A 26,279-nucleotide genomic window follows, 5' to 3' on the forward strand; every position below is an offset into this window, starting at 1 on the left:
TAGATTGTTATAACTTTGTACCTGTACTTTACTTAAATACTAATTTTTATTTAATAATTTTTTTCATTTATTCATGTTAGTATGTTTTTGTTTATACATAATATTGAATTTTAATAAATTGCTCTTTTTAACTTTCATCTTTATATAACTAATGTAAAGTTTCTTAGGTTATATTTTATATATTTTTTTCTCAGTTATTATACATTTACAAATGTTTACAATCGTCAAAATACCGCATGTAATTTGAAGTGACTAGATGCACTCACATACAACATTGCTTTCGTGAGTGCTAAATTTCCTGGTTAGTTAAATGAATATTGTTAACAAAGTGTAAAAAAAATGGGAAATAAATTATTATTATTCAGCGAGCATATTCTGTTTATACTCAGTAACGATCAGTCCAACTGGCTAAGGGTCCATCCGCTACCTTTTATTTTGGATATTCTTTCTCTTCGTGACAGATTTTTTTCTTCCTTCTTTCAATTATGCAGTTAACAGACCATTATTTCACCTAGTGCGAAATATAAAAGGCAGGTTTGACCATATTGTAAGCTCTTCTGCAGATCTTTCCTTGAAGCGCTACAGCATTAAGTTATACTATGAAGGACGAGCATTTTCTACCTCTATGAGCCGGCAGTAACGGGCAGTGCATCAGCGGCAGCAGCAAACTGCAAGGACTGCCGACGGCGCACTCTCAAGAGGAACCAGGACACAACAGGTTCCGTCCCTGGACGCCCGCCTGTCGCCATCGCCCCGAGGAGTGACTGAGACAGTTGCAACTAACCATCTTTTTGTTACCCAGTGCGACAAAGAAACACGCAAAGTGCACAAAAATGAACTTAAAACTAAAGTAAAGGAAAACTATCTCGCACTTTCATTTAGGCTAACGAGTGTAGTTGTCTATGAAGTGTTAAGTTTATTCATTAATAGTTTATGAGCGTTTGTTTCCTAATAAACGTAGTTCTTTTAGTTAAAGAATTTTTTTTTTTAATTTAATCGCTAGGGACCGGAAAAATTCGTAGATTCAATGACCTCTAGGATAGCCTCCATTATCCTCTGCATTTCTCAAGTAAACACGCGTGTTCATTGGGTACTAAAATGGGAGGCGTCTCCATTGGGTAGCTTGTGATTCGACGCTTCTTTGGTCGATAGTCTCTCATTGGCCCAGAGAGTTCCAGTTAAACTGTGAATCAATAGCAGAACCATCAGAAATGTACACAAGTTTGAATTTCAGCATATCACGAAATGAATCCGCGAATTTTTCCGGTCTCTATTAATTGCATGTGTGAAAATAATTTAATTTAATTTAAAGTAAAAAAATGAAGTATACACTTGTAGGGATGCCTTGTATGAAATAATACAACCGATGGACAGAGCTATGAATTTAATAATATTATTGCAATAAGATAAACAAAATATAGTAATACCCATCTATATGCTTAAAGCACAATATGTACAATTCAGTAATCCGTGATTTAAAAAAGGTAAAACAAGATATTGTAGTTCCGACGTTTTTAAACACATCAAAAATTACCCACCTGGACATCCCAACGGCGTCCTTTTCTACCCAGACTTTCGTACTTTGAAATGGAGACAAGCGTCATTAAACTGTAATGAAGTTTTATTACGTATTTCAAAACATGTGATTATTTCTTTCCGTGACTAATTTAGTTAACCAAATATATATTCCAGGGTAGTTTTACTAACATAAAGTTTTATTTGGCATACCTTTACGTTTATTGCGTTCCCTAATGTTTGCAAAATACACTATATGCGAGTTTATTTTGGTACACGTGGGTCCGCCATATTGACGAATTCGGCTCGCGTGTGTAGCAGGAAAATATAACTCGTTCTTTTGCGGTTTCAGGCAAGACTTCGTGTGTGAGAACTTTTATGCTCAGAGCCAATACCTCTTGGAAGGGTGCTGGAATGTTACCCACACGAGAGCAGGCGCGCTAACAGACAATAGGCATGACAACTGCCAAGTAAATGGGTATCGTGTAGGTCTGACTTTATTACAGGCCGTGAGCGATGTCTTTCTGTTTCCTTGAACAGTTTATTGGAGTTTATCCGTAACTGGCTGACTCTCAGTCGAGAAAAGACATTATGCTTAGTGAAAGAAAATACTAAAAAAATTTTCGTTGGTTCATGTCTCGTACAGTGCACGATTCACAAAAAAAAAAAAAAAAAAAAAAAAAACTTAAAACTTCGTATGGACATGGAATCTCGCAAAAATGTTTCGACTTCACGTTAATCTGTTTTCGTTTACCTGATAACGTATTTTTAAGATGATTATCAACTAATATCAAAGGTATCTATCTCACAACAAACGTGGAAAGAGGCTAAATAAGATCACCATAAACAGCTGAAAGAACATGGGAACTTGTTATTATTTCTAACTAGTGTATTTCGTGAAATTTATCATAAAAAAAATAAGTATGAGAAATGTTATGTGTAGTACATAGATAGGTAACCTCTACCTAACTACGAGGGGTACCTACACAATTGAAAATGAATAAATAGCATCTGTTGATTTACAGGATTATTCTTCGTGGTTTCGTTGCAGAACTTTTTTGCGCGAAAGCTAATTACACCAGCAATTTAAATTAATTGTTTACAGTTGTTTGAGCGCTGTGGTACAAGGACGTCGAGACCTCCAGCTATCCTATTATTCACCATGAGATGAAAAGCCATGAAAGTAGGGGGAAAAAAAGGGGGGGGGGGATAGCGAGTGACCGAGTTAATTAACTAATTTAGGAGCGATGGTGGGGACCCCTCGCGGAACTAACGAGCACTCGGCGCGAGCCCCTGCATTCAACTCTGGCGGCGGCGGTGCGGCGGCGGCGGCGGCGGCTGCGACGGCTTGCTACAATGGCCAAGTGAGCGCGTGGCGGCCTCGCTGGCTCGCCCGCTCGTGTTTTTAATTGCGTGCCGCATCCCGCGCTCGATACCCTGCCTAATTAAAGCACCGCAAAAGCCAAGTTCGCATTGACTTTCCGCGGCCATTGTCCGAGTTCACTGGCTTGCCCTGCAAGCTCGAGTCGCGTTGAGTTTTCATCAGCCTCGGTTGTGGTCACGGGTGTGTGTGTGTGGTCAGATGTGACTCGTCTCCCGACGTTCGCCGGAGGGTTTTTTTCCCCCCGGGATTCACACATCACTTAGAAACAGACAACTGAGAACAATCATAACTTAGAATTCTCGAAAAAAATCGACATAAATCAGAACTGTCATTAGTTAAAAACGATCATAACTTAGAAACACTTAACTTAAAAAAAAAACACTTAACGCCAAAAAACACAACTTAGAAACGTCGTAACTTAAGAAATTTGTAACTTTGAACTATCATAACTCTTGGAAACACGCGACTTAGACACACGACGCTGAACATAATAACGTAGAAACACAACTTAGAAACGTGCATCTTAGAACTATCATTACTTAGAAACACAACGCTGAACATCATAACTTAGAAACACAGAACGCTTAATCACATAACTATAACTTAGAAACACGCAACTTTGAACAGGCATAATGTAGAAAATTCCATCTTGTTGTTTCTAAGTTACGACAGTTACGACGGTTTTCCCGTTTCCCCCACCCAGTGCTTCGCTGTGACCTCGCCTTCACCGGCGCGACGTGCGGATGGGAAGCCTTCATTTCACAGACGAGAGAGCCACACCCGAAGTTACCCGAAGTTCATGCTCGCTTTTTTTTTCCTGTACCACAACAGGTGTATTTATTTGTGATGTAGCTTACTCATACGTCATACGCCGTTCTATCTCATTGTATAAACCGGCGTGGCATTAAATTTTGCGGTCGATTAGGATAGGTTAGCTACATTATAAATACTTTAAAACATTGTGGATGGTTGGTTATGTTAGGTGAATATAGCTACTTTAAAAATACTGTAAAATCATTTTATGGTTGCTTAGCAAATAACTTCTTAATAGGTAGCTATCCAGCGCTAGGAAACTGTTTCCTACATGATTTCACAGTATCTTTAATGTAGCTATCCTAACCAAATCAACCGTCCACAATGTTTTAAAGTATTTATAATGTAGCTAACCTAACCTAATTGACCATTAATTATCATGAGTTGTCCAAAATAAACATTCATAGACACGCGGCAAACGAAAAATATGGCGGCGTACAAATAAATACCGTTGCCTTGTATATGGTCTTTCCTTTTATCAACACCGCCATATTTATTTACAATTAACAAAAAAAAACCGAAGATGCACGATCGGGCGTTTGGCTCTCTCGTCTGTGAAAAGAGGGCTTTCCCGTGCGGACAGCTTCAAAGATGGCCGACGGCAGAGAGTCTGCCAGGTGAGCGACCGAACAGGATCTCAATTCTCTTCCGGTCAGGGTTCGAATTCCGATGGGGGGTCACGTCCTGATTTCTCGCAAGCAGGAAACGTGGCGGACGTTGCGTGCGAACCTGCGGGATTTTCTCGGGGACTCCAATTCCAAACCATTCATTGCTTCTATTCTGTTATCTCATCTCGTGGCCCCTCGTCGTCTCTAATGGCCTCAATGTCGACAAGACTTAAGCCCTAATTAGTTTATTCATTCGGTCGCCAGGGTTCCTGCTACCCTGGCTATAGTCACTGCAATATCGACCGAAACGCCGGAAATAATTCATTCAAATGCTGAACTCACCCCACTTCTAAATTGATTGAACTTGGCACGTGGTATGTCAAGTTGTCGTTGGAGTTTTCAGAGTAACATGTTTTATATAGTTTTTTTCCCCCGAACCTATAAGATGCGAGCATAAAAATAATTTTTCATCGCGTTAGCTAATGTTATCAATTTAAAAAAAACGCAGTAATTATGTTGATTTATAAACACTTTATTTTAAGATAGAATGAGATACCTAATTAAATAATGTAAAAAAAGCTTATCAGTTTTAACACAAATATCTCATTGTCGTCATAACAATGCATAGCCGCTGTTTATGAACGTTTATCAACCTTTATTCGCTATGAAAAATAAAATTACTATTGTGCACTTCTGCTACGAATATTATCGAAATCATCTATCTACAAAAAAATCCGCTCTCTTTTCGCTATCTGAGATCGTTCAACTATCATCAGTCAAACCACTTTATTATTTTATATTGGGGGTGATACTCTAACAACCGAACCTGTCTGTAAAACCAATTGGAATTATTTTGAAGCAGATTTTATTCATAGGACCGTTATCTGTAAATAAGTGTATTTGATTATCATGAATTACATACACACTCTGAATAAATTGAAACGTCACGGTAGGGTTTGAAGAGCAAATAAAACGCTACTTTTTGATAATAAAAAAAGTATATCGTAAATTAAAACATTGAGCATTCCTGTTAGATTTAGTTTTTGGATACATAACATCGCAATTAAATAAAAAAGGTTTTCATTTACATTTTGCGAGGACAATGCAAATCAAATTAGGAAATGTGGGCGTGCGTCATTATGTCGCAGATTAAATTACGTCTCCACTTTCACTAGTTAATTTATTCCCACCACAATAAATTAAAAAAATTATATTCACAAATTACATTTTTTATCATTAATAATAATTTATGACCCAGTTTAAACTGAGCCTCACGTGATTTGTCAAAGGTAATAAATGCATCAGCACACAAAAAAAAGGCAGTTGCTAGTGTGAAGGTAAAAAGAATTCTATGATTATGATTTACGTGTAAGGATTTGGCCGGTTTATTTTAACGCATTACCTATCAGAAATAAGCTATTTCATATGCCTTATGTTTCGTACAATGTTACCATTAATGAACCATTAATTAAATTAATGTGTTGTACATATATTAAAAACTGCGGATTCAGTAGCCATAATATACAAACATACTACCTATAACGTGTGCATCTACACACACAATTATTACACTACCACTTCCCTTACTCATATTAAATGCATTTACCTTTTTTCCTTCTTTATTCATCTATACAGTTATATTATTGTTCCAGATCATGTAATAAGCCTATCTCAAGTACGGAGAACCATTTAGTTTCTTTCCAATGGGCATTTATTTCTGGTAAAATACTAAACTATCGCTTGGAGTGATGATCTCATAAACACATACTTATAACCAATGTATGAGGCGTTCATATTACTAAACAAAATCACAATATTTTCTACAATTTCGGTGCATGTTCTGTATCTTGCAACATCATGTGGAATGCGAGAATACTGAGGCCTGACTTCATCCGTGCTCTCGGTGGACCGAAAATTCACTCACCTCGATCGCCGAGCAGACTTCTTGTCAGCAAGTCATGTCAGGCATCGTGCTTATCCCATAGCCATTCAAACTTGCATGCCTTCAGTAAGCACTTCCTAGTTTCCCACTATCGGTGGGAAACTACTTACGAAGCTATGCTCTTAACCATTTACTCCTCATTACTTTTTAAACCGACTTATTGTTTACTTTTTTTTTTATTGTTTCCGAGGCCATAGGATAGCGTCATTATTTAAATGATACTGTGAGAATTTATTGCGGGAAAATGTTTTGTGCGTTGCGGAAAACCTATACAGAAAACTAAAATGTAAATAATATGTATGTACATAATACTTTAAAAAGGTGTATTTATAACTATTAAAGTACGTAGGGGAGAGTAGGGTATAACGGGGTACTTAGTATAAATCGCTTAAATTTATTGTTTTAATATTGCGGTATATGTATGAAACCATCAGCATGCGTAGATTATAATGTGAGTTTAATTCTGCAACTAGTACCGTGTCTTCTGAAATATTATTATTGCAGAGATTTTTCATTATTTGAATGTATGCACACTACCCTGTTTTACCCAACTGGTTGGGTAAAACGGGGTACAGAAAGCAGATTTTTAAATGATTAAATATGTGCATTATAAAAAATTCTGAACAACATGTAGTATGACAAATAAATAAAATTGTCAGTAAAAATATGAGAATTAAAAAAAAATCAATTATAAGCCTTCACCTTACATGTTCCTCTGTATTTACAGTAAAACTTCACAAAAACATTGGTTTGCGGAAAATCACAAACATTGTTTGAACAACAATAACACAACACTGTTAATTTTGAGGAAGTGGTTAGTCTAATAGCATAATCTAATTATGTATAATACAACCTTGCATATGCGGTTAACCCAAATATCTGACAAAACATATGATTGTTTAATTAGCCTAATATGACTTAGTAGGCCCGTCAGAACACAAAATAAGGCCAGAGTCTATATTCCAAACTGGCAGAAATCACATTCAAATGGCCTACAGTCATCTGTGTCTACACCAGCACATCCTTCATGGCTCCAAGAATGACACTTTAAGCACTGCACCCGACTTTCGGCTGATTTTGAAGTGGAGAACTGTTCAGCGCAATGCATGCAAGGAACGTCATCATCATCAGACACACGCAAAGTTACTGTTGGTATGGATTTGTTGCTGTCTTCTTTATTCTTATGTTTTTTAGAACTGTTTTGTGATTTAGACACACCAGCATTTTTCCTTTTTAAAGATTTTGGTGAAGCTGACTGAATAATAATTAGTTCGTTCTTATATGGCGAGTCGGTTAGCACAGCTGCCTTGCCCCGTCGTCGTCCTCTTCCTTCTGCAGGTTTCTTTTGGCATGGGGAATCGGCATCACTGTAGTCGGTGGAATTGTGAAGCTACCGTTTGATGAAGCACTTCGATTGTTTTTATCAGATAGGCCTAAACGAGATTCAGTTGGTGAAGATACCAAACCAGATGTCCCAGGAATATTACCAACACTGACATTTCCATGGGACTCTGAAGGCCTTGTGTAAGCTCGGTCAATTGTTGCAGCAGTCACTGGAATATCACCTACACTTGTCATTTTCACTCGGTTCTGAAGGCCTGGAGTTAGCTCGGTCAGTTGTTGCAGCAGTCAGTGGAATATCACGGACAGTGTCATTTCCACTCGGTTCTGAAGGCCTGGAGTTAGCTCGGTCAGTTGTTGCAGCAGTCAGTGGAATATCACCGACAGTGTCATTTCCACACGGTTCTGAAGTCCTGGAGTTAGCTCGGTCAGTTGTTGCAGCAGTCAATGGAATATCACCGACAGTGTCATTTCCACTCGGTTCTGAAGGCCTGGAGTTAGCTCGGTCAATTGTTGTCTTTTGGGTGATTGTATAAATGTACTGTAGGTAACTCTGTATAACATTTAGTGTGCATAAAAATACTATTTTTAATTTTAAAAGTCATTTGCACAATTGATCGAAAAGATGGTTAAAACAGGAAATTGGTTGGGCAGAACGGGGTACCACCCCGTTTTACCCATTACCTGTGTACCCTGTTTTACCCTACATGCAGGTTCTCAAGCAAAAACGAAAACAGAAAATCTTAACACCCGTCAATTACATCGGTTACTATGGCACAACATAGCAAATATAATACTTTACTTGAATACAACTTACCATAAAATATATCTGCAACCACTGATTAAATATTGTATAGCCAATACACGCTAAACATTTTAGTGAAACATCATAAATTTGTAATTTCCATTATTACGCACGAAAGAATACTGTGCGACACTTCATACTACCTCACTCTAGTGACGACGTGTAGAGGAGTAACTTACCAAACGTACACACAGATAGCAACACGTGTACGGAAAATAACAGTGGTACCCCGTTCTACCCAACTACCCTGTTTTACCCAACTCTCCCCTATCTACTTATTCATTTTTCCCCCACACTATCGAGATCTACAAAATCAGGGAAGGTATAGATAGAGAACCTAAAATTGCCGCGGAAATTTGAATTTATGGAAAAATAGAATTGAATAGTCAGGGAAATATGTGTTAGGCCAGAGAGTTCAAACCAAAGGGTTAGTTCAAAAGTCAAACCTATACTATCGCTAATCAATTAGATTTTTCATGTCATACAGTATTTTTGCTTCAGTCCTTGTTGCAATGCTGGCGTTTCAAGTTTTTTTAATATGGACCTGTTTTTTGTTTTGGTACGTGAGACTGAATTTAATCTCTGATGGGATGTGATAATGTGACCTGAGAATCATCCAAGTTAAAATTTTTCAGGATTTTTGTTACTGTATACGCAGGTTTTTCACGATATTGAAAAAGCCGTAGTACGTTGTATTGTAGCGCAACTATTGATAATTTTTTATTGAAATATTAAATGTTTTGTTCAGTAAAAATTATAAAAGACTAAAGTTAAGGAAAAAAATGAATGAATTATGTTTCTTGGTTTTGCTGGACACACTGATTTGTTAGCCTTGGATTGATTTTTGTTTTTTGTATACATTTACATAGTTTATCTGTCAGTGTTGGTTTCTGCCCTGAAATGGCTTTACGACCATAATTTATTATCGAATCATTTATTCCATCCTCTTCCACCAAGTTGCCATAAAGATCTTGGGAATAGGGTTACCGCGTGAAAAGCACACTTAAAAGCAAATGACACCATATAAGAAAAAGATCATTTCTTGACTATTTCATTTTGTTTGAAAGTATTTTATGCTCTGCATAAATGATGTTTCGTATATTAGTGACAAGACAAACAGTCATAGACTAGTATTTATTCAGACAACATAGAGCAGGAAATTACTTTTAAAAATAAATATTGAATATAATTGAAAGAATAACTGTAAACTAAACCAAACCAAGATACGTGAAAGAAATTTTTTTAGTCATCACTAAAGACCTGCAAAATTCGCGGATTCATTTTGTGATATGCTACAATTCAAATAATTATACCTTAGCACTGCTTCTACCACTGGTTCACTGTTAATCTGGATTAATGAGGGCCAATAAGAGACCCTCGCTCAAAGAAGTGTCGAATCACAGACACTCAGTCGAGACGACTCACAAGTCAGCAGCCAATGAACAGGTGGCATTTGCCCGAGTGTGTAGAGTGTAGTAGAGTCTATCCTGGAGGTCACTGAATCCGCGAATTTGGCAGGTCTCTAGTCAGGTCTCTGACTCTGACTCAGGTCCATCACTGTGAATCTCTCTCTCAAATTGCATATGTTTCGGACACGTTTTTACACTTCTTTTTTCATACTTAATTGAAAAACGAGGAAAGTTGCTGTAGTTTGTTAAAAAAAAAAAACCGCCCGGAATGTTGACGAGGCTACGAAAAGAGGACAAAAATGTGGCAACCCTACTTGCGAAGAACCCAGAATTTTTTTTTTAGTGAAATACAGAAACATGTGTTCTTTCTGTACAGCAAATATGTAATTTCTTTCCGAACCTTAACACGACCTTCAACATCAATGTACTTCCCCGGTGTTACAGCGACTTGGTCCTCGAGATGGTTGTCGGGGGTTAGGGAGGGAAACACGTGTGCTTGTCTGTGCTTTAGAGAGCGAGAGAGAGAGAGAGAGAGAGAGAGAGAGAGAGAGAGAGAGAGAGAGAGAGAGAGAGAGAGAGAGAGAGAGAGAGGCAGAAGATACTGCTGATGTCGACAAACAGTCGCGTGTAATCTGCCGCAAAAACTTTCTGCTCTTTATTTGAAAGAGCCGACGGCTGGGGAAGGGGAAAAAAAAAAGACACGAGGAAAGGACCGCTGTCCCATTGGAACACGACAGGAATAACTGTAGACAGGCATCTGGGACTTTGAAGGGAGGGGGAAAAAAAAGGAGTATTCTCTTTATGTGTCAGACGTCTTATTGCAAAAGCGGTGAGCTGTATAAAAAAAATCCCGAGATCCCATCAAATATGGAACGATAGCAAAGTGAACAAATTACGAGAGAGTCGGGACAGCGTAAAATTCTGCACCTTCTTTTTGAGAATACTAAATAATTCTTTTTAAAAAATGCGCGAGAAAAGGGCGCAAATAGAAACATCATTCTAAAGGCGCTGTGAGCATGTGTTCTGTGGGTATTGAGGAGTAGAGTTAGTAGACTGTATTGCAGTGGACTCGTTGACAGTGGACAGTTGAAAATGGACGGTCTCATGAAAGATCCCTCCAAATGTAGAAACTCAAACGAGCCATCGCGTCGGGGCAAGCAGATCTCCGGTATAGTGATGGTTCACGATAATTTTCGACTAGACGCACCCAAGAAGTTCTGCAGCAGTTCAGTTGGAATGTTTCTTATCTCCGCCCCCCCCCCCTTTTTTTTCGGACCAAGATTTGACATTGAAACATATCAAACAGCTGCTTGCGTCGCACAGCTTCTACGATGACAAGGCACTTCGAAATTCTGTGACTGACTTCATTCCCAGGCGGCAGTTTTTATTGCAGAAGATATTTAAGAAATTGTCAAACGCTATGCAAATTGATTCAATTTGTATGGTGAATATGTTGAAAAGTAAATTATTTAGTTTTCATATATATATATATACATATATATATACATAAAATTTCTGTTACTACTAGTGTCTGTCATTGATCTCCCAAGTATTTTTTTTTAAATTACCTTAGTATGAGTGTATATATTTTATACACAGAAAATAAGTTAAACCATTGTTTCATTTGAAAATAATACAACGGATTAGAATTTTGGAATATCTTGTGGATATACCTATCTATTATTCTTATACTAGACGCGGCGGTAACTGAATTAAAATTTAATGCCAAAACTAAGATACCAGAAAGTTTTATTTATTTACTAAAACACCCAATATAATCTGCAATATACGCCCAATATAAGGCCACATACAGTAGTAAAAAACACATTGGACAAGTCGTACGCAGTGCAAAGTACATTACACAATACAAACATTATGCATCGGGCATATCATAAACTCTCCTCCTCCCTCTGTGATTCAATATTGATCACGTGACTGATGCTACAAAACAGCCGGGGATTTACACAGGTGTTATTTGTCTGTTGAACTGTGAAACACATTTTTCAAGCCAGAGATTTAAGCGACTCAAGGGTCTGTCCCACACAATTCCTTGCCATTGCTACTAAGTTTCTTGGTAAATGTATTCGGTTAACTCTATTAAATTTGTTGCTGGGTTACAGATTTTCTCACTACATAATTACTAAACGTTATTTTAAGAGCTGTAAAATGTTGTAATCAGAAACACATACCTGACTTTTTTACAGCTATTAGATAATAATTGGTAAATGTCTGCTAAGAAAATTTGATTTGAATATTTAAAAAAAAAGTTGTTATTTTTGCAACAAATTGACAGGAAAATCGCTGAAACAATAGTGACGACTTGATGAAACGAGTCCGAGGATTAAGGGGTCCCCGCCATCTGGGATTTTTCCCATATTTTTTGCTATAAGTCTAATTTTGAACTTTTTATCCAAATTTTTTTTTGACACGTCAAGGCAAACATTATACATTTCAGACCCTTCTATTCTTTGTTTCAACCACGTATTTACTGACGGGTTCTGGTCTGTAAGCGCCGTGACGAAATAACTTAATATTTCACGCGGGCGAGTACAACTGTCATGTTATCTTTAAAAGATTTGTGCAATGGGAGTGCATGACTTGATGTAAGTTTTTGGACATACGCCATTGCTAAGAACTTTTTCTGTTGAAGAAAAAATAATAAATAAAATAAATAAATAAAAATAAAAATAAAAATACTCAAAAAAAAAAGATACAAAAAGCACACAAAATTAAGCAAACAATTGCTGTTGTCAACAAGGATATGAACACCACAAAATATTCCGAAACAGGAATATGGTCAGCAAACAAAGAAAAAACAAAGAAAAATGTACTAAGAGAACGTAAAAATCCCCACAAATGATGACAGCACAAAAATATTGAAACCCAAAATAATTCAGCACAACAGTTGAAGCGAGACAAAAAAACATGACAAAACGAAAAAACAAACAAATACAATAGTTTTACCTAAACAGAAACAAGCGACGTTTCGGGAACTGCTATCTGCTCCCGTCCTCAGGCAGAGACGCACATGGTACGGAAACACAGGTGCGACTGAGAAGGGGCTGGAAAATGAGGGTATTTATCAGAGAAAGGGCTACATCTTGCTCAGCCAATGACAGACGAGCTGTCTCCCCATTGGCTGTGCACCATGTAGTTAAAGCGGATTGGTTATGGTGGGTTGAGTATTGGCTATTGTTTTGTGCTGCAGGAATGTTTCTCTCTTTATCAAAGGGATCCACATATTTTTTAATTCAATGCTCTGCTGGCTGAAAATATTTTTATTGCTAATAATGAAGGCCGATTCTTTGATTTTCCTTTTTATTTTATCGGATTCCTGTATGAGTGGTGTGGAGTCTTCCCAGAGAATTTTGTGGCTATTTTCCCATGTATGTTCAGCAAGTCTGGATTTTAGGGTTTCACCCTTCTTGCAGTTGTTTTTGTGTTCTTTGATTCGGGTGGATAGAGCTCTGCCAGTTTCACCTATGTACATGTGGCCACATTCACAGGGGATTTGATACACACAGTTGTGAGTTTGTAATTTTTCTGTGGCTGGTTTCACCTTGGTAACAATACTTTTAATAGTAGATTTAGAACGGAATGCTGTTTGAAGTCCATATTTATTTCCTAGGCGTCTTATTTTTTCTGAAAGCCCTTGAACATATGGAATAACTAGGGTTCCTGCAGGTTTCTCAGTTTCTGTGGATTTGAGTGTTTTGTTGGATTTCAAATGCTGTTTGATGGTGTTGACAGGGTAACCATTGGCTATGAGTTCTTTTTTTATATGATTGTGTTCAACCGCAATAGATTTCTCATCAGAACAAATAATCTCAGCTCGGTTGGTTAGTGTGTGAATTATGCCAGTTTTTGTTGTTTTGGGATGGTTGGATGCAAAATTAAGGTATTGGCCTGTGTGCGTAGGTTTCCTGTATACTTTTGTTTCCAGGCTGTTGTTTTTTCTGCTGACTAGTACATCCAGGAAAGGAATGCTACCTTTGGTTTCTTTTTCATATGTGAATTTTATTGATGGCCTCAGAGAGTTGAGGTGGTTCACAAATTCCTCCAAAGTTTCAGGTCCATGTTGCCAGACAGTGAAGGTATCATCCACATAACGGAGCCAGATTTTTGGAGGGCTATTACTTTTGCTAAGTGCTTCTTGCTCAAAGTTTTCCATAAATATATTGGCCATAAATGGTGAAAGAGAAGAGCCCATTGCCATGCCATCGGTCTGTTTGTAGAAAATATCCTTGAACTGGAAATATGTTGTGGTGACACAGAGGGTAATCATTTCCATGATGGATGGGATTGGTATTATAGTTCTGTCCTTTAGGGTTGGATCAGCTTCCAATTTCGCCTTGACAATGCTGAGTGTTTCGGCTACTGGCACATTAGTGAAGAGGCTTTGGACATCAAAACTCACCAGGGTATCATTGTTTTCTATTTTCAGTGTTTTGACTATAGAAATAAAATGATTAGAATCTTTGACAAATGTATCTGTCTGTCCTGCTAGTGGCTCAACAATTTTCAGGAGATATTTTGATAGTTTCTGGCATGGGGAATTACAACAACTGATGATCGGGCGCAGAGGCATGTCGGGTTTATGAATCTTTGGAAGACCGTAAATGTGGGGTGCTTTACTGCTGTGTGGTGTCAGTTCTGATCTAGATTTTTCTGGGATGTGATTCTGATGTTTTTTTAGAGTTTGGTACACTTTTCTTTCAATGCTGGCTGTGGGGTCTTTTACCAGTTTTGTATATTGATCTGTGGTGATCAAATCAGTAATTTTTTGCTCATAGTCTGGTTTGTCAAGTATGACTGTAGCACGACCCTTATCGGCTGGGAGGATTACAATGGTATGGTCGGATTTCAGAGTTTTGATGGCCTTTAGTTCATCAGGCGGCAGATTCGGTTGAGGTGGACCAGCTGAAGTGATTGCTGTACGCACATTCCAACGAAATTCTTCTTGTTTGGCGGCAGGAAGTTTGTATATTGCACTCTCAACAGATGAAACTATGTCAAGTGCAGGAATGTGTCGTGGAGCAATGCTGAAATTGAGGCCTTTTTGTAAAACATTTTCCTCGCTATTGGACAGCTTTCTTGAAGATGAATTAACGACAGTGTTGATGCTCTGTGTTGTGGGATGTGTTTTTTTATTCATCTTACTCGTCAGTTTGGCTAATTTATCTTTTTGCTTCTCTTTGCACTGTAGAGACCTCTTTTGGACCAGATTCGTGATGGACTGATAGATGCGATTGAAATCTTTAGTATTGAGGGTAGACTGAATTTCAAGCTGTAGTGCCGAAATTTCATTGTTCAAATGTGATTTTTGGCAGTGATATGCGGCAATTCTTTCACTCAGAAGCTTTTGGCTGGCTTTCCGGGTTATTTGTTGAGCCTGTTTGCTGTTGACCGGGGATTTGATTGTGAGTCCTCTAGGAATGACTCCCTTACTGCGACATTTACAGAGAAAAGTCAAGTTATTCGAACATTGTGATAAATCAATTAATTTCTTTTCCAACTTCCTCAGAGAAATATGCATACCGGGTCCATACCGGGCATTAATGTTATCTTTAAAAGATTTGTGCAATGGGAGTGCATGACTTGATGTAAGTTTTTGGACATACGCCATTGCTAAGAACTTTTTCTGTTGAAGAAAAAATAATAATAAATAAAATAAATAAATAAAAATAAAAATAAAAATACTCAAAAAAAAGATACAAAAAGCACACAAAATTAAGCAAACAATTGCTGTTGTCAACAAGGATATGAACACCACAAAATATTCCGAAACAGGAATATGGTCAGCAAACAAAGAAAAAACAAAGAAAAATGTACTAAGAGAACGTAAAAATCCCCACAAATGATGACAGCACAAAAATATTGAAACCCAAAATAATTCAGCACAACAGTTGAAGCGAGACAAAAAACATGACAAAACGAAAAAACAAACAAATACAATAGTTTTACCTAAACAGAAACAAGCGACGTTTCGGGAACTGCTATCTGCTCCCGTCCTCAGGCAGAGACGCACATGGTACGGAAACACAGGTGCGACTCGCACCTGTGTTTCCGTACCATGTGCGTCTCTGCCTGAGGACGGGAGCAGATAGCAGTTCCCGAAACGTCGCTTGTTTCTGTTTAGGTAAAACTATTGTATTTGTTTGTTTTTTCGTTTTGTCATGTTTTTTGTCTCGCTTCAACTGTTGTGCTGAATTATTTTGGGTTTCAATATTTTTGTGCTGTCATCATTTGTGGGGATTTTTACGTTCTCTTAGTACATTTTTCTTTGTTTTTTCTTTGTTTGCTGACCATATTCCTGTTTCGGAATATTTTGTGGTGTTCATATCCTTGTTGACAACAGCAATTGTTTGCTTAATTTTGTGTGCTTTTTGTATCTTTTTTTTTGAGTATTTTTATTTTTATTTTTATTTATTTATTTTATTTATTATTTTTTCTTCAACAGAAAAAGTTCTTAGCAATGGCGTATGTCCAAAAACTTACATCAAGTCATGCACTCCCATTGCACAAATCTTTTAAAGATAACATTAATGCCCGGTATGGACCCGGTATGCATATTTCTCTGAGGAAGTTGGAAAAGAAATTAATTGATTTATCACAATGTTCGAATAACTTGACTTTTCTCTGTAAATGTCGCAGTAAGGGAGTCATTCCTAGAGGACTCACAATCAAATCCCCGGTCAACAGCAAACAGGCTCAACAAATAACCCGGAAAGCCAGCCAAAAGCTTTTGAGTGAAAGAATTGCCGCATATCACTGCCAAAAATCACATTTGAACAATGAAATTTCGGCACTACAGCTTGAAATTCAGTCTACCCTCAATACTAAAGATTTCAATCGCATCTATCAGTCCATCACGAATCTGGTCCAAAAGAGGTCTCTACAGTGCAAAGAGAAGCAAAAAGATAAATTAGCCAAACTGACGAGTAAGATGAATAAAAAAACACATCCCACAACACAGAGCATCAACACTGTCGTTAATTCATCTTCAAGAAAGCTGTCCAATAGCGAGGAAAATGTTTTACAAAAAGGCCTCAATTTCAGCATTGCTCCACGACACATTCCTGCACTTGACATAGTTTCATCTGTTGAGAGTGCAATATACAAACTTCCTGCCGCCAAACAAGAAGAATTTCGTTGGAATGTGCGTACAGCAATCACTTCAGCTGGTCCACCTCAACCGAATCTGCCGCCTGATGAACTAAAGGCCATCAAAACTCTGAAATCCGACCATACCATTGTAATCCTCCCAGCCGATAAGGGTCGTGCTACAGTCATACTTGACAAACCAGACTATGAGCAAAAAATTACTGATTTGATCACCACAGATCAATATACAAAACTGGTAAAAGACCCCACAGCCAGCATTGAAAGAAAAGTGTACCAAACTCTAAAAAAACATCAGAATCACATCCCAGAAAAATCTAGATCAGAACTGACACCACACAGCAGTAAAGCACCCCACATTTACGGTCTTCCAAAGATTCATAAACCCGACATGCCTCTGCGCCCGATCATCAGTTGTTGTAATTCCCCATGCCAGAAACTATCAAAATATCTCCTGAAAATTGTTGAGCCACTAGCAGGACAGACAGATACATTTGTCAAAGATTCTAATCATTTTATTTCTATAGTCAAAACACTGAAAATAGAAAACAATGATACCCTGGTGAGTTTTGATGTCCAAAGCCTCTTCACTAATGTGCCAGTAGCCGAAACACTCAGCATTGTCAAGGCGAAATTGGAAGCTGATCCAACCCTAAAGGACAGAACTATAATACCAATCCCATCCATCATGGAAATGATTACCCTCTGTGTCACCACAACATATTTCCAGTTCAAGGATATTTTCTACAAACAGACCGATGGCATGGCAATGGGCTCTTCTCTTTCACCATTTATGGCCAATATATTTATGGAAAACTTTGAGCAAGAAGCACTTAGCAAAAGTAATAGCCCTCCAAAAATCTGGCTCCGTTATGTGGATGATACCTTCACTGTCTGGCAACATGGACCTGAAACTTTGGAGGAATTTGTGAACCACCTCAACTCTCTGAGGCCATCAATAAAATTCACATATGAAAAAGAAACCAAAGGTAGCATTCCTTTCCTGGATGTACTAGTCAGCAGAAAAAACAACAGCCTGGAAACAAAAGTATACAGGAAACCTACGCACACAGGCCAATACCTTAATTTTGCATCCAACCATCCCAAAACAACAAAAACTGGCATAATTCACACACTAACCAACCGAGCTGAGATTATTTGTTCTGATGAGAAATCTATTGCGGTTGAACACAATCATATAAAAAAAGAACTCATAGCCAATGGTTACCCTGTCAACACCATCAAACAGCATTTGAAATCCAACAAAACACTCAAATCCACAGAAACTGAGAAACCTGCAGGAACCCTAGTTATTCCATATGTTCAAGGGCTTTCAGAAAAAATAAGACGCCTAGGAAATAAATATGGACTTCAAACAGCATTCCGTTCTAAATCTACTATTAAAAGTATTGTTACCAAGGTGAAACCAGCCACAGAAAAATTACAAACTCACAACTGTGTGTATCAAATCCCCTGTGAATGTGGCCACATGTACATAGGTGAAACTGGCAGAGCTCTATCCACCCGAATCAAAGAACACAAAAACAACTGCAAGAAGGGTGAAACCCTAAAATCCAGACTTGCTGAACATACATGGGAAAATAGCCACAAAATTCTCTGGGAAGACTCCACACCACTCATACAGGAATCCGATAAAATAAAAAGGAAAATCAAAGAATCGGCCTTCATTATTAGCAATAAAAATATTTTCAGCCAGCAGAGCATTGAATTAAAAAATATGTGGATCCCTTTGATAAAGAGAGAAACATTCCTGCAGCACAAAACAATAGCCAATACTCAACCCACCATAACCAATCCGCTTTAACTACATGGTGCACAGCCAATGGGGAGACAGCTCGTCTGTCATTGGCTGAGCAAGATGTAGCCCTTTCTCTGATAAATACCCTCATTTTCCAGCCCCTTCTCAGTCGCACCTGTGTTTCCGTACCATGTGCGTCTCTGCCTGAGGACGGGAGCAGATAGCAGTTCCCGAAACGTCGCTTGTTTCTGTTTAGGTAAAACTATTGTATTTGTTTGTTTTTTCGTTTTGTCATGTTTTTTTTTTTTGTCTCGCTTCAACTGTTGTGCTGAATTATTTTGGGTTTCAATATTTTTGTGCTGTCATCATTTGTGGGGATTTTTACGTTCTCTTAGTACATTTTTCTTTGTTTTTTCTTTGTTTGCTGACCATATTCCTGTTTCGGAATATTTTGTGGTGTTCATATCCTTGTTGACAACAGCAATTGTTTGCTTAATTTTGTGTGCTTTTTGTATCTTTTTTTTTTTTTTTTTGAGTATTTTTATTTTTATTTTTATTTATTTATTTTATTTATTATTTTTTCTTCAACAGAAAAAGTTCTTAGCAATGGCGTATGTCCAAAAACTTACATCAAGTTACAACTGTCATGGTAACCACGCCAGTTCACAAGTGACTTAAAAAAAATTGGTTGTCTGTAAAGTTGGTTTACGGACGATAGTTTAACGTGACAACGTCATAACAAAACATTGATGAAATGATTGCATACTTTTTATGAATAAAATTGAATCTTTTTTATTGAATTATCACTATTTTGTATGGATACAAAGAAGGAGTGAAATGAAATCTACAATTTAATTGATAAATTTACTTTTATTTGCACTCATTAATTCAAATATGTTTATTACATTAACAAACAGATTATTTTAACTATAACTTTTATACATGTTTGCTATTTAACTTCTTCCAATCTGTGTTATTCTGTTAAGGATAGGACGATGATAGGAAAAGTAAGAAATTAATGGGGGTGTTTCAAGTTTAATGTTCCTCGAAAAAGTCAAATCGATGGTTGTTCCAATCGAGTGGAAGAGAGATAGATGCGGCGCAAGCGTACAATGAGCGCAACGGGACAAAGCGTAACGGGACAATTTGCGTAACGTGACAAAGAGTCATACTTTTTTCGTGCGTGCAGCCGGCGTTCATATATTTATTAGACGTTGTCACGTCAAAAAAAAAACCACTGAAGCTTTATTGCAAGTGGTATCAAAGAATGGAAAATGGCAAGATGGCGGTGCACCAGAGGTCGGTGTACGGCCGGACACGGGCGGGAACTGTGCCGCGATAGGGCGGTAGTGTCCCGGCCACCCGCCTATCACAGTGGCGCACCCCAGGGTCCGCCCGAAGAGACACCACGCCTCTACTTACCTTTATGGTATTACTTACCTGTTGTCGCGGGCCTTCAGGTCCTTGGTTTTAATTATTTTTGTTGTTTTTTCTTGTTATATTTCGTTACTTACCTTTTCGTGCCACTAATTTGGCCCCCACACTGACCACTTACTTTTCCCACCTGGAAGCAAGATGGCGACCTGGTTTTTTAATTTTTAAGTTTTTTCGGGTCTTTTTTTGTTTTATTTCTGTTCCCTTTTTGTTTTCTGTACTCTGGTTTTTTTGTCTTTTTCCCAGAAATTTTAGTGGTGATATTTTGTACTGTTTTGTTGTTTTTTTATTGTAATATGTATTTATTTTAATCACGAAACAGCTGAGTTAGCTGGAGTGTGCTCTTTTATTTGCTGTAATGTTCGTTTGTAATGTGTATTTGTCTGTTGAATAAAATAAATATAAATCTAATATCTAATCCACGCCTCGCGCGCTACCTCCGCCATCAGGCGCCCCCTTCTTCCCCCGAGTTAGCCGACCTCCGCAGCGTTGATATTTTCCTTGGGTGGTCGCCAACTTGCCGTCAAGTTGGCGACCAACTTACTATATGCTATAACATTTTTATGTAATGCAGCACAAGTTCTGTTTCCTACGGCACGAATTATCACTAATCGAGCACTTATTATGGACAAATTTTGAACTTGAAATGCAAATGTGTGGTCGCCAGCTGTCAATTTGCTTCAAACATATCAAGGGCTATAACATTTTTGTTTACGTTGCGATTATCTCGAAATTTTGGCTTCTGGCAGCACAAATTGGGCACTAATTCGTGACATAAAAATGATATTTTCCTTGGGTGGTCGCTAAATTGACGTCAAGTTGGCGACCAACTTACTACTATATGCTATAACCTTTTACGTAATGCAGCACAAATTCTGTTTTCCACGGCACTAATTAGCACAAATTGATTCCTAATTTTTTTTTTTTTTTTTACAAATTTTGACCTTGAAATTCCAATGTGTGGTCGCCAACTTGACGCACGTCTGCACACTGGCTGACGGCGCGAGGGGTTCTGGGTTCGAGCCCCGGTCGAGTCACGGGGTGTAACATGCACTTGCTGACATTTCATTACGAAATGATAACGATATCTGAACAAGGACGAATTGACCCTTTGGCTGTTGGCGGTAAGCTGTAGGCTACCTAGCAACAAAAAATAAACTCTCCCGAGCTGGATTCCGCGTCCCACCAGGACGCCCCGCGCTTTGCTCGTGTGTGCAGGTAATGTGGGTGATTCCTCCCCCCCCCCTCCTCACAGAGTTGTCTGGGGAAGGGGGAGGGGACAGGCTATAATCTACATTTCGCCCCCGCGACAACATTTCTCACCATAACTCTTTGCGTTTAAAATTCAGCCATTATTTAAAAAAAAAAAAAGTTCAAAAACTGAAGACGCTAAGTTCACATTGTGACACTGAGAGTTACATAATTTTTTTTATTCACAATTAACAATTTCATGCATGTTTATAGACAGTTAATATCGACCAACTGACAATGTGTTAGAATTAAAAAAAAATAGTTATAACTAACGGACCATGATTATTAAGATTGTATTTATTAAAAATTTACGAACCCAACATTATAATAGAAAAAAAAAAGGTTCATGGCTGTGACTGCAATAATCCACTTGAACCTAAAACAACATAATTAATAATTTACTCTAACGATAAAACGAAGCTTTAAAGTACACAATAAAGTTAATAAATGCGCAGCTGGGACATGGGGTTTATCACAGTGTTCCCAGCGGAGAGCGGCGGTCAGCAGGACAAGTGTTAGCGTAACAAAAAAAATTGGTTGTCTGTAAAGTCGGTTTACGGACGATAGTTTAACGTGACAATGTCATAACAAAACATTGATGAAATGATTGCATAGTTTTTTGAATAAATTTGAATCATTTTTGATTTAATAATAAAAGAATAAATACTTGAAATTATACTAGTTATCAGATTTTTATAATGCAAGAATAATTAACCTTTAATGCCGAAATTGTTGTTGTTATAAGCAATGAAAACCACATTAACTTTTCACTTCACTTTATAAACAGTCGACGAAACAGTTCACGTGTAGATGTTAGTTGTGTGCTACCGCTGTCTTTCTTCTCCTCGGACGCATAGGCCAATCGAGTGGAAGAGAGATAGATGCGGCGCAAGCGTCCAATGGGCGTAACGGGGCACGGCGTAACGGAACAATGTGTATAACGGGACACAGCGTAACGGGACAATCTGCGTAACAGGACACATTTTCGTGCGTGCAGCCGCCGTTCATCGATTTCTTAGACGTTGTCACGTCAAACTATATATATATATATATATATATATATATATGCATACTTCTCTGCACAGACGCTTGCTCGAGAGTGGGGAGTGGGGCGGTCAAGTATTGCCCTTACCCCTCTCTTCACGCGTCCACTCCTGAGCGTTGCACTTTTCGCTACGGCCTGGACCTATCGCCTCGACCTACCCTAACGGCTATAAACAAGTTTAATAAAATATACACTTTTTCTCATAGGGGACCTTTAACTATCGCTGTACAAATTAGTTGTAAATATAAACCTCCAGTGACAAAAATTTTCAAATTGAAGCTAAAAAAAAATATAATGTTTCTACACGGATAATAAAATAGAAAAATGTTAATATTAACTAATAAACATTATATTGCCACTCCATGCCACTATATTAGTCCTATACTCGCTTGTGTTTGGTAGCATAGCTCCCTGGCATTGGTTTACAGTGCATTTAGCTAATTTTATTTTCAATGTTAACTGAGTTTGAAAAAAATTGCACATATGTTTTATCTCGTAGCCAAATTACATGTTTATAAATAAGTTATAATGTAAGTAATCTCATTCACTGAGGCGTTTGATTAGTTTTTTATTTAAGTGGTTACAAATAGTTTTATTAGTTTGGGCTATAGAATTTACTTTTGTATAGTGATTTTGTATCACATTCAAAATTTATAAATGACTTTAGTAAGAATGCTTTTATTAAGAGGTCTATTAGTGAAAAATTATATTAGGTATCTGTGATTTTAATGACAGTAATGCGAATATCTTGGACCATTTAAAAAATTTATTCCATAATATTTTCAATTAAGGAGTCGTAATTTTCTCTAAAAAAAATAACAATACATTTGATTAATTATGACAAGGTACGTTCATTTAATGATTTAATAATTTCGAGGACAAATACTTCAATGTTGCTTTCCCATGACCAAACAGGAATATCTGAAAACAACGGGGTTCAGTTGAAAGCAGTTAATTATGGTCTGAGTGTGTACGTTTGCCAGTTACAACAAAGGCCCGTCAGCCCACGAGAGACGTACCTATTCGCGAGCCCACAAACATACATCATTCTATCGACTGTATGCACCGCATAAAATTTATGACATGTTATAACACGGAAAATATATACATATCTATGTATTCGCTTACCCTTACTTTGTGTAAAAAATTCCTTCATTAATTTATGCTGAACATATTTACGTTGTACGCGCACATTCCAAAAACCAACTCAACAAGGGAAAAACATTTTTAAGATACACGGGTGCTTTCATTCTGAGTTACAAAATGATTATTACGAGACATTGGAAGAGTGGCAGTAACAAAGCGTCCCAAAGAATCAGCCTCTCTTCTGAAGACTTCAAAATATTTCAGAAGTTACAGACACTAGTAAACTCATGCTGCAGTTCCAGTCGCTCGTGGGACACTTAGTTTTTGACGTAACAACGTCTAATAAATCGATAAACGCCAGCTGCAATCACGAAAAAGTGTCCCGTAACGCACATTATCCCGTTACGCTCATTGTACGCTTGCGCCGCAACTATCTCTTTTCCACTCGATTGGAAAAACCATAGATTTGACTTTTTCGAGGCACATTAAACTTGAAACACTCTTATTCGTTTCCTACTTTTCCTATCATCGTCCTATCCTTAACAGAATAACACAGATTGGAAGAAGTTAAATAGCAAACATGTATAAAAGTTATAGTTAAAATAATCTATTCGTTAAAGCAATAAACATATTTGAATTAATGAGTACAAATAAAAGTAAATTTATCAATTAAATTGTAGATTTCACTTCACTCCTTCTTTGTATCCATACAAAATAGTGATAATTCAATAAAAATGATTCAATTTTATTCATAAAATTATGCAATCATTTCATCAATGTTTTGTTATGACGTTGTCACGTTAAACTATCGTCCGTAAACCGACTTTACAGACAACCAATTTTTTAAAAGTCTTTTTCGTTTTAATTCGGAGCCTTTTCATTATATAGTTTATAACTTCGGTCTGCAAATCTAATGATTCGACGGTCGACGTAGCTGCTCCGGCAGCGAATTCTAGCGGCGGGTGCGGAAACTACGTACGATTCGGCGTTTAGAAATGTAGTTGAAAACACAATTTACGTATATTTATCACGCTCTGCATTATGTTTAAAGAATTATAAGTTAAAAATTTCGTTTCCGAAGCCCGAGTTTCGTGTTATAACTGTATTTGCAACATGAGGACTCGTGAATTTGCTCGTTGCCAATGTTAGATGTCACATATCACAGGCAAAAACTGAAACCCTCGCTTAAATTTCTCTTAGCAGCTGAAATGTACCAGCTCTCGCGCAAAAATACGAACAAAAAAAACCGACCATCAACAAAATCTGTTTTTTTTTCCTCTCCCCAAATTCAATGGCGTGTTAAACCTCTCTCTAAAATTCCTGCTGAATGCATTTCCTGAATAGGACTTCGTTTTTTTCCCCCTACCCCGTGCGAGGGAAATTCTCGTTTGGGACGTATTGTGACGGGTCCGCGCAACCAGTAACCGCTTAATTATCGCCGAGGGTCCTCTACCTTCCCTCTCCCCCCCCCCCCCCCCCCGTCGTCATTAACTATCGGCCACATGTCATCACGTGGCCCTTTCGCAGCACCAATCCCAGCCCTGCAGCGACGCTTCCGCCCGTCCCATTAACAAGCGCGCAATCTCGTTACTGCGGGACATGCAGCCTGTTAGGGGAAGAGTCGGGGGGGCCCTTCCGCGCCTTTTGTTTTTATTTTTGTCCCTGTGGCGTGATTGCCTGCCCTGTATTCATACCCCCCGCCGCGGGCCACAAAAGCTCGCTGTCCCGGCGGTGCCAACCGCGCAGGTACAGATGAGCAGTGGAGCTTCGTTCACAACCGGAATTTAATGTGTGCTCATTTTAAAACACACTAAAATGAAACTCCTCTCATCATACGTTCTTAACGATCTCTTAGAGAACTTTCTGGTCGTGAGGTCTAACCATCCGAACTCCAAAAGTTGACGAGTCAGAGGTCCCGAGGTTCGATTTGCAGTCTAGTCCAGGATTTATCTTTTTGCCTACGGAAAATATATTTCCAGACTTCAGGACTGGGTGTTTTTGTTTCGTTCCCTTTAAAATTTCTCAGCACGAAGCCAACGATAAAGCATCGTACTGTCGCAATGCCGTGGAAACTCCAGGTGCGTTGCTGGGTGCCCCTGGGCCTTGGCAGATCAAGATTTTTGTGTGTGGTGAGTTTCGAGTGGCATTGAGTACCTCGCAGTTGAATGGGAAGTCCAAAAATTAAAAAAGCCCACCTAGAATGCTATTTTAACGCATATCTGATGCATTGAGAATCAGCACTAAAAATGTGCAATCACACCTTAAGAAAAATTTTAACTAGCATCAAAAGTCAGGTTCGACATGGAGAAGATTATTTTTTTCTATCGCTACAGTATTTTTTTATTATTTATAGGTAGAGACCTGCAAAATTCGCGGATTCATTTCGTGATATGCTACAATTCAAATAATTATACCTTAGCGCTGCTTCTGCAATTGGTTCACTGTTAATCTGGAGTAATGAGGGCCAATTAGAGACCCTCGCTCAAAGAAGTGTCGAATCACAGACACTCGGTCGAGACGACTCACAAGTCAGCAGCCAATGAACAGGCGGCATTTGCCCTAGTGTGTAGAATGTAGTAGAGTCTATCCTGGAGGTCATTGAATCCGCGAATTTTGCAGGTCTCTAGATATAGGTTTTATTTTGGTGGGTGAGAACAAACCCTTCATCTGAACAGCCGCTCAACAACTGAGTGGCAGTGATTCGCCGCATGAACGAGGTAGCGCAGTGGTAATACACTGGACACACTGGTTCGAGTCCTGGTCCG

General features: G+C 38.1%; 1 protein-coding gene across 1 annotated transcript in view; it reads left to right on the plus strand.

Moving 5' to 3' along the window:
* Positions 1 to 2,762: 2,762 nt before the first annotated feature.
* Positions 2,763 to 26,279, plus strand: part of LOC134530021 (gelsolin-related protein of 125 kDa-like) — a 33,058-nt gene continuing 9,541 nt past the window's right edge. Inside the window, exon 1 of the mRNA XM_063364549.1 lies at positions 2,763 to 2,879. Within this exon, the coding sequence (XP_063220619.1) occupies positions 2,763 to 2,879 (117 nt within the window). The remainder of the gene's footprint in view (positions 2,880 to 26,279) is intronic.

Source organism: Bacillus rossius, chromosome 3, assembly GCF_032445375.1.
Source record: "Bacillus rossius redtenbacheri isolate Brsri chromosome 3, Brsri_v3, whole genome shotgun sequence".
NCBI classification, from domain to species: Eukaryota; Metazoa; Arthropoda; class Insecta; order Phasmatodea; family Bacillidae; genus Bacillus; species Bacillus rossius.